Source organism: Anneissia japonica, unplaced genomic scaffold (assembly GCF_011630105.1).
Source record: "Anneissia japonica isolate Jap-2015-1 unplaced genomic scaffold, ASM1163010v1 scaffold2652_len1590060_cov184, whole genome shotgun sequence".
Classification (NCBI taxonomy): domain Eukaryota; kingdom Metazoa; phylum Echinodermata; class Crinoidea; order Comatulida; family Comatulidae; genus Anneissia; species Anneissia japonica.
Window position 1 is genome coordinate 401,283 of NW_022699919.1, and position 8,673 is coordinate 409,955.

General features: G+C 37.3%; 1 protein-coding gene across 1 annotated transcript in view; it reads left to right on the top strand.

The window, feature by feature from the left end:
- LOC117103167 (acetylcholinesterase-like) overlaps positions 1–8,349 on the top strand; it is a 12,979-nt gene extending 4,630 nt beyond the window's left edge. Inside the window, exons 4-11 of the mRNA XM_033243672.1 lie at positions 305–377; positions 649–1,014; positions 3,838–3,994; positions 5,394–5,471; positions 5,591–5,709; positions 6,825–6,986; positions 7,097–7,734; positions 8,265–8,349. Of these exons, the coding sequence (XP_033099563.1) occupies positions 305–377; positions 649–1,014; positions 3,838–3,994; positions 5,394–5,471; positions 5,591–5,709; positions 6,825–6,986; positions 7,097–7,734; positions 8,265–8,349 (1,678 nt within the window). The remainder of the gene's footprint in view (positions 1–304; positions 378–648; positions 1,015–3,837; positions 3,995–5,393; positions 5,472–5,590; positions 5,710–6,824; positions 6,987–7,096; positions 7,735–8,264) is intronic.
- The last annotated feature ends 324 nt before the right edge of the window (positions 8,350–8,673 follow it).

An 8,673-nucleotide genomic window follows, 5' to 3' on the forward strand; every position in this document is an offset into this window, starting at 1 on the left:
GAGTGAACACACGTGTCAAAGAAGAAAGAACCTGTTACATCTTTCGGCGGATTAGGGGGTTCCCCTGATTTTATGGTTCATTAGCAAAAAGATGTGTATAAGAGACAGTAACTATGTGGTCAGAAAACGTCGCCCATTGAAATAATCTCACCACACGTTCATACGTATAACGACTTGACTCATTGACTCGCAGATTATCTTTGGCCCGTAAGTATAATTATAAAAATAATCTATTCCTTCAAACAAATTAATGAAGAACCAAGGTCCTATGATAATCCCTGTTCATTTTCATGTGACTTTTCAGTACCGCCACCAGACAACTTACGCTGTCATTGAACATTAGCATTTCCAGTGATATTGGCAGTAATGTTCCGCTGGTATTTCTTGGCAACTTAGTGATAATGATACTAGATTCAATTATAGGGTCATGCAAGTACGTTTTTGGATTGAGGTAATTTTTTTAGTGAAAATGTTTAGGATCTAAACACATTGTTAACATTGTTGAGTACAGGATCGTCAGATGACTATCTGAAAATGTAGATGACCTTATTTTGATAACATTCGACATAGAAACTGATGCACTTTAGTCTGCAGTTAAGTTCACTCTGAAATCAGAGATACATTTTATACTAATGAAGAGAGTGAAAGTTAATAACTAAGATGAAGAGCCAATGGAGGATGTTCGTAATTCTTACCAGCTTTCTGTCTTCAGTGACATCGAAAATTATTACAACAACATTGGGTAACGTCATTGGGACTAGCATATTTTTCGAGGATATTACATATATCAACAAAAGTGTTAATTTAGACGTGTACCGTGGGATACCATTTGCTGAGCCCCCTATGGGAGGTCTTCGTTTCAAGCGTCCTATTGAAAGAAAACCGTGGAGTCCAGAGGTTTGGAACGCCACTTACTACAGAAATGTTTGCGAACAAACGAACCCTAATATTGTGTCGTCTGAAACTTCAGAAGATTGCTTATACTTGAATATATTTGTCCCTCAGTCTGCGATGGTAAGAGTTTATTTCAATCAATAACCTTCAAATTATAATTCATCTCATCCTAGATTATCCAGTGCTTTATTCTTACCATCATCATCATCATCATAATCATCATCACTATCTTCGCCATCATCATCATCATCATCATCATCATCATCATCATCATCATCATCATCATCATCATCATCATCATCATCATCATCATCATCATCATCATCATCATCATCATCATCATCATCATAAAGGTTTAAAGGTAGAATAACCTATAACTCGCAGCGCAAATACAGAAACAAGATGAAACCGTTTGAGCGCTTACAGTACATGCTCACATCGCGGCAGGGGCCTAAATGAACCATAAAATCAGGGCAGTGGTGGCGCCAGGACCTTTTTTTTATCCATCTTCAAAAAACATGACAAAGACATTCAAGGCAAAAGGAAAAGTACAGTAAACCATTAGTCATTCCTTATTTATAACATTCTCATTTCATTTTTAAAAATCATTTTTTTCTCTTGTAAATATTCTAAATCTGTGGAAGTACCTTATTTTAATTTAACGTTAAACACAATAGCAGTAGGTACAGTATAACCTCCTTTACTTTAAACAGAAAAACATTAGAAATGAGTATACAAGGCAGAGGTACGTCCGATTATTTGCACACTTTCAGTTAAAATTCAAGCCCATAACAATGTTTAATTTATAGCAAGTTAGAATCTAAACACACAATCCACATAAGATACAAAATATTTTCAGTGTTGCTCCCGCAAAAACTATGAAACATATGCAAAAAACCAGACAAACTTTAAATGGGAAGGAATACAGTATATGGAATTAAATTATTATTGTGAAAGAATTCAGAAAAGGTTTTGGCGCCAGGACCTGCCAGACAAACTTTAAATGGGAAGGAGTACAGTATATGGAATTTAATTATTTTTGTGAAAGAATTCAGAAAAGGTTTTGGCGCCAGGACCTGCCCGACGGAGGGGCTAAAGGCCCCGACGGGGGGGGGGGGCTAGTGGAGCGAATCGAGTCTCACTTGGCTAGGGGCCAAGTGGCCGCCTAGGGCCCCGGTGGGGGTCCAGGGGCTTCGCCCCCCACCCCTGGAAGCCATGGATGCTTGATGAATTATGGCGAATTTTTATTACTTATTTGATAGGCATCGAGTTACTATAATATCACTTCATGTAGGCTATGCTTTTTAATGTTTAAATCATCTTCAAAAGCCAAAACATTTTGAACAAAGCAAGAAACAAAGCGTATGCAATGTAACCATCTAATTTATTTCCAAATCCTCATTCTTGAAAGTGAAATTCTATATTTTGGAAATTTTCCATGAAATCTGTCAACCACGTTGTCATGTTCGAGGTTGCTTCACCTATCACGATGTATTCAAACCATCATGAGGATATCTAAATGAGCATTTGTCATAACAGAACGCATTAATTATTTTTAATTAGTCTCATTGAATTATTATTATTATTATTATTATTGTTGTTGTTGTTGTTGTTGTTGTGATGAAAAGTTAACACAAACGATATGGTGGCTAAAATATTACATGTAAATATTTTTTTTAATTTGTTTATTCCCCGACAAAATTTATCGTCTTCCTCGACGGGGTGGGGGGCTATGCTTCCCCGACGGAGGAGGATTAGCCCCCCCCCCAGGCCCCCTCTGGCGCCACCATTGAATCAGGGGAACCCCCTACTCCTCCGAAAGATGTAACGGGTTCTTTCTTCTTTGACACGTGTGTTCACTCGACCTCCATTTTAAGTCCTTATCCGAGAAGACCTGGTTCTACCAACCAGACGGCGAGGAGCGGCTCCACTCGACTCGCCACAAACTTCGTCATCATCATCCGCATCATCATCATCTTCCTTATCGTCTCATCAACATTATCATTATCACCATCATCATCACTATATTATAAAATCATATTCAATCTCTTTAAAAGAAAACAATTATTTGTTTAAAGATGACTTCTTTTGGAGGCACATTATCTGACATAAGCAATTCATTAGCAAAAGAAGCACAGTTATTGTCGTGTTTGGTGTGGTATACTTTACAAGTTTTTGTATAGGTTTTAGGCCTCTTCATCAATAACTCCATTAAAGTTTTTATACAATTAAATATTTGAAGATTGATTGATGACTTATTTTTTAACTTGAATTTTATTAAATTTGCTTTAAAATGTCTTTGAATGTTCAAACTGAATGAAAAGGGAATTACTTTATAATTAGTTTATTTACAATTGGTCATTGACGTACTCCACTATCAAGTTGTTTGAAATAAATTAAAGATTGAAATTAAAACACTGGCATTTTTGCTAGCCGAGTTGGTTGATTGAATCGTTTATACTTTAGCGTTTTTCGTTTTAAAATTCATTCCGTGTATAAATAATATAAATAACTTTTAACAAGAATGCAGTCACTCCATAGAGTACACATACTCCGTTTTGTGTTTAGACACCGAAAAATACACGTAGGGCATTTATGGGTGAGACGGGCTATTCCATTATTTTCATTGATGCTCAAAGAGTGTGCTTTAAAAAAATGTTTTGGACATTAACCTTGTCCTTTGACTTTTCGCTCCAAAATGTCATCACCTTTCCCTTAGATGATATGCACTACTCCACTTAATTTTAAGATTATGCATTCATTGGTTTTTCAGACAGACAAACAGCCATGGATAGGCCTACCTAACCTCCCTTATGGAGGTAATAATTTTCTAGTCCCTCATTATATTCATGCACTCCTAATGCCAATACAGTATAAAAAACATAAACAACTCTATCGATAACAATAACTTTAAACACGTGAATCCAACATCTCGTTTTGCAGCCAGGAACAGCAGTGATGGTTTGGTTCTATGGTGGCGCTTTTCTCTTTGGAGGCGGATCTGAACCAGAATATGATCCAACACCACTGGTTGCTGTCGGTGACGTCATAATCGTTACTGTAAATTATCGTTTAGGAATCTACGGTTTCCTAACTACTGGTAACATAACAAATAATTTTGCATACTAGTATTATTATCTGTCATATTATAGAACCTGTATTCATCGAAATTAATTAATGTAGACATAAATTGTAATTATTTTGGTCCAATAATAATAATATTTTTATTATTATTGGATCAAAATATTACAATACGTTGAGAGATGCCACACGATGTACTAATATGTCCTTTATTCGAACACTGTATTTACTTTTCTTTGAGAATCATCTAGATGTGTATAAGAGACAGCATCCGCATCATCATCATCTTCATACACATCTAGATGTGTATAAGAGACAGCTAAAGAAATGAACAATTGAACTCAGCTCAGATTTATACCCAGATTAACAATAACTGCTGACCAATGTACACTTTTCCCATAAAAAAGCATATAAATATTGGTAACCAAATAGACTGCTGCTTCTGTTACTGCTGCTTGTGCTGCTATTACTGGCGCTGCTATTACCTTCTGGTGCTGTCATTACTGCCGCTGCTGGTGCAGATATTAACAGTGCTGCTATACCATCTGTTGCTGTCATTACTGCTGCTGCTGCTGCTGTTACTTCTGCTTGTGCTGCTATTACTGGTGCTGCTATTACCTTCTGGTGCTGCCATTACTGCTGCTGTCATTACTACGGCTGCTGCTGTTACTGCTACTGGTGCTTCTATTACTGGTGCCGCTTTTGCATTCTAATGATGTTATTACACTGCTGCTTCTGTTACTGCTGCTTGTGCTGCTATTACTGGCGCTGCTATTACCTTCTGGTGCTGCCATTACTGCTGCTGCTTTTACTGACTGGTGCTGCTATTACCTTCTGGTGCTTTTACTACTGCTGCCTGGTGCTGTTTTTTCTGACTGGTGCTGCTATTTCCTTCTGGTGCTGCCATTACTGCTGCTGTCATTACTACGGCTGCTGCTGTTACTGCTGCTGGTGCTTCTATTACTGGTGCCGCTTTTGCATTCTAATGATGTTATTACACTGCTGCTTGTGCTGCTATTACTGGCGCTGCTATTACCTTCTGGTGCTGTCATTACTGCTGCTGCTTTTACTGACTGGTGCTGCTATTACCTTCTGGTGCTTTTAATACTGCTGCCTGGTGCTGTTTTTCTGACTGGTGCTGCTATTTCCTTCTGGTGCTGCTGATATTACTACTGCTGGTGCTGCTTTTATTGCTGGTGCTGCTATTACTGGGTATTACCATAGATAAAGAAAATAAGCTGCTGCTCCTGCTGCTGCTATTTACATAATAATGCATTACTATTATTATTATACTATTATTATATTTATATTATTAAATTTTAAAAATATTATTATTATTGCTTACGATAAAATATGCTTCAGCTTTATGTGGTTGGTTCACAAAAGATAATGACTTCGTTATTTCTAATCCAATCAAGGTGATGACGAAGCACCTGGAAATTATGGGGTGCTTGATCAGGTACTAGCATTGCACTGGATCCGTGATAACATTGCAGGTAAGATAATTTTTCAAGTGCTCAATTACCCGTATTGCAATGGATCTGAGATAACATTGCAAGTACAAACAGTTTACCAGCTGTTAAGAAGACGCTAAACTAAATTTCTTATTTTACAGCGTTCAATGGTGACCCAAATTCTATTACAATATTCGGTGAAAGTGCAGGAGCAGCAAGTGTGCATTTGCACATCCTATCTCCTTTAAGTCGTGGCTTATTTCAGCGGGGTCTTATGCAAGTATGTTTATGATAATAATAATAGTAATAATAGTAATAATAATAATTGATAATAATAATAACAATAATAATAATAATATAATAATAATAATAATAATAATAATAATAATAATAATAATAATAATAATAATAATAATAATTATAATAATAATAATAATAATAATAATAAGAAAAGTAAGATAACTTCAGTTTTGAGCTTTCGACTGTCTTTGTAGTCTTGTTCAAAATGACACATGTTCTAAAACGTCCGACGAACTAGTAGAGCTCTTTCTTCGATGATCTAAATCTTGTTTAAACGCAGGTTCCGTTTCCCCAGCATAAGAGGCTTTTACAGTTTTGGCACTTGGTCTGGTAAACCGAACCGACCACTCTCTCTTTACTTCTCGGGTCCTTTAGGCGTACAAGAAATTTATTAAATATGTAAGTCGACGCGGAGAAACACTGCTACATCGTAACTTTTCATTACTCGGATCTGTTCCGAAACTCCCTTGATATATGGTTTTCCTACTGGCCTCACTCTGACGCACAATCCTTCCAGTGATGTCGCGAAATCTCAAAAAGTGAGTTATTTTGCTTTATCTGCAAATATGAAGTTATAAGTTTACTTGTATCTTCTTCTTATCGTGTGCAATTTAGGCCTATATATAATAATAATTATATTGATGGTGTAGATGGCGATAACAATAATAATGCTGACGATGGTAACGTTACCGATGATAAAGATAATGACAATAATTTTGGGCGCTTGTATTGCCATCGAAAGACTCACATTGCTTCACGTTCTGGTCATTAAAAACTGCAACAACCATAGAATATTTGCAAACACCTTGGTTAGATTTCATAATAATTTATAGTTTCAATATAAGCCTAATTCTAATTTATACAACATTAAACAACCACTCCCTCCCCTAATTACCTATGAACTCATTGGGTCAGACAAACGTAAAGTGTCTTGCATAAAATAAACAAAAGAATTGACAACATGGGATGCAAAACCCGACCTAACCGTTGACAGTTATAATTGAGACTGCTTGTCGAACCTCTACCACTAAATTACAGAGCACATTTATATTAAAATCCCAGAAGACATTATATACGTTTTGCTGGTTTCACTAGAGTGGTTCAGCGCTCTCCGGTTGGGCTGTTGCATTGGATAAAGAGAAGGCTATTTCTGATGGAAGATATGTCGGTAGAGCCGTCAACTGCACACAAGAGGACTCCGCTGAATTTGTAGCGTGTCTTCGTAGCAAACCCATGGCGGCAATTACAGCAGCTCAGGTAAATGTTAACATTAAAATCAGTGTGTCCACTAAACTATTGAATGCAAACTGACAAAAGTCTTAATATTGGCAAGATCTATAAGTCATTTTTACGTTCCCTTTTTTCAGTTTGCCTCACAAGTTACGAATATGATTCCATTTCTACCAGTAGTGGATAATTATTTCCTGTCAGATGCACCAGCAACTTTAGTTGCTAAAATGGAATACCAGGCAACAGACATCCTTATAGGTAATAACCACGACGAAGGCGCACTCTATGCTCTCACGGAATACAAGAACTATGTCCGTTCAGAAGAACCTCCGGTAATGTCACTTGATGAGTTTCGATCTACTTTTCCAAAGTACATTTATAGTTACAGTAACCCGTATGTACTGGATGCAATTGAACATCAATATTTAGACTGGACAACGGTAGATAACAATCTAACAAGTCACTTAGATGAGTTTATCCAGCTGACAACTGACCAAGACTTCGCATGTCCGTCAATAGACGTTGCAAGGGCGCATGCTACGCGAGGCAATCGCGTGTACCAGTACGAGATGACACATATTCCATCAATGTCTGTGTACACACTCAACAAAAAAATAGGACCGAAGTGGCTCGGAGCAACCCATGTTGAGGAAGTCCAATACACGTTCGGATGGGGTTATAACCCGGCACTACGCAGACGATACAAACAGACAAATGATGAGTTAGAAATGTCAGTGCAGTTTATGCGTTACTGGACGAACTTTGCCAAATATGGGTACGGTATTTATTCAGGCTATCACATAACAGATTTTTTTTTTCTTCACATCCAACAGCAAGTACACTCGCCACTTACAGGATGAGAATGATGCTTTAAGGCCAACTCAGACAGCGTCGGCCGACGCAGCCCGACGCGATTTGTTGTCGCGTCGGGTCTGTGTGAGTTGAACGCAGACGCGATGGTGTGCGTCGGGGGCAGTCGCTTAGTAGAATATTAAACGTGTTCAATATTTCTCACGACGGCTTAAGACTGTTCCCGACGATAAATCGCGTCGGGCTGCGTCGGCCGACGCTGTCTGAGTTGGCCTTTATAAACCAAGTCTCTTTGTGAGGCTTAGGGAGTGGAGTTGTTTTTGGTCGCGAGAAAAAGTCCTGCTGTGACAGGAATTGAACCCAGGACCTTGGGATCAGAAGGCAAGAGCATCTTACCCACTGAGCTATCCAACTTCACAGATAATAATAGATTTGTATAACATAATTTTTACTGCCCTTGTTTAATATATAATAATATTTTGTTTTGCATTTCAGCGATCCAAATGGATCACCGAATGAAACATCGATCTATCCTGCATGGCCAGTATTTACTATAGATGTGTATAAGAGACAGACATAATTATACTGTATTGTTAACATATAAGTCAACATAAAATAATAATCATTTACTTTCAGTTAATAAAATCCACAACCTTACCTACAAAACATCAGGCAAACAGCATCTTATCGTTATCGTTGAAGTATAAACAGACCTTAAGCCAGAAAGTATCAGGCGAGCATGACTAGAAACAATAGGCTAGGTGAGATGAAAATAAACGCGTGAACAAAGAGTGAACAAGAAGGACAAAACTAAACTTTAGAGGCACGCCTCTATAAATAATCCAAATAATTTATATAGATAAAATGATTTATATAGATTATATATATATATAATTATATATAT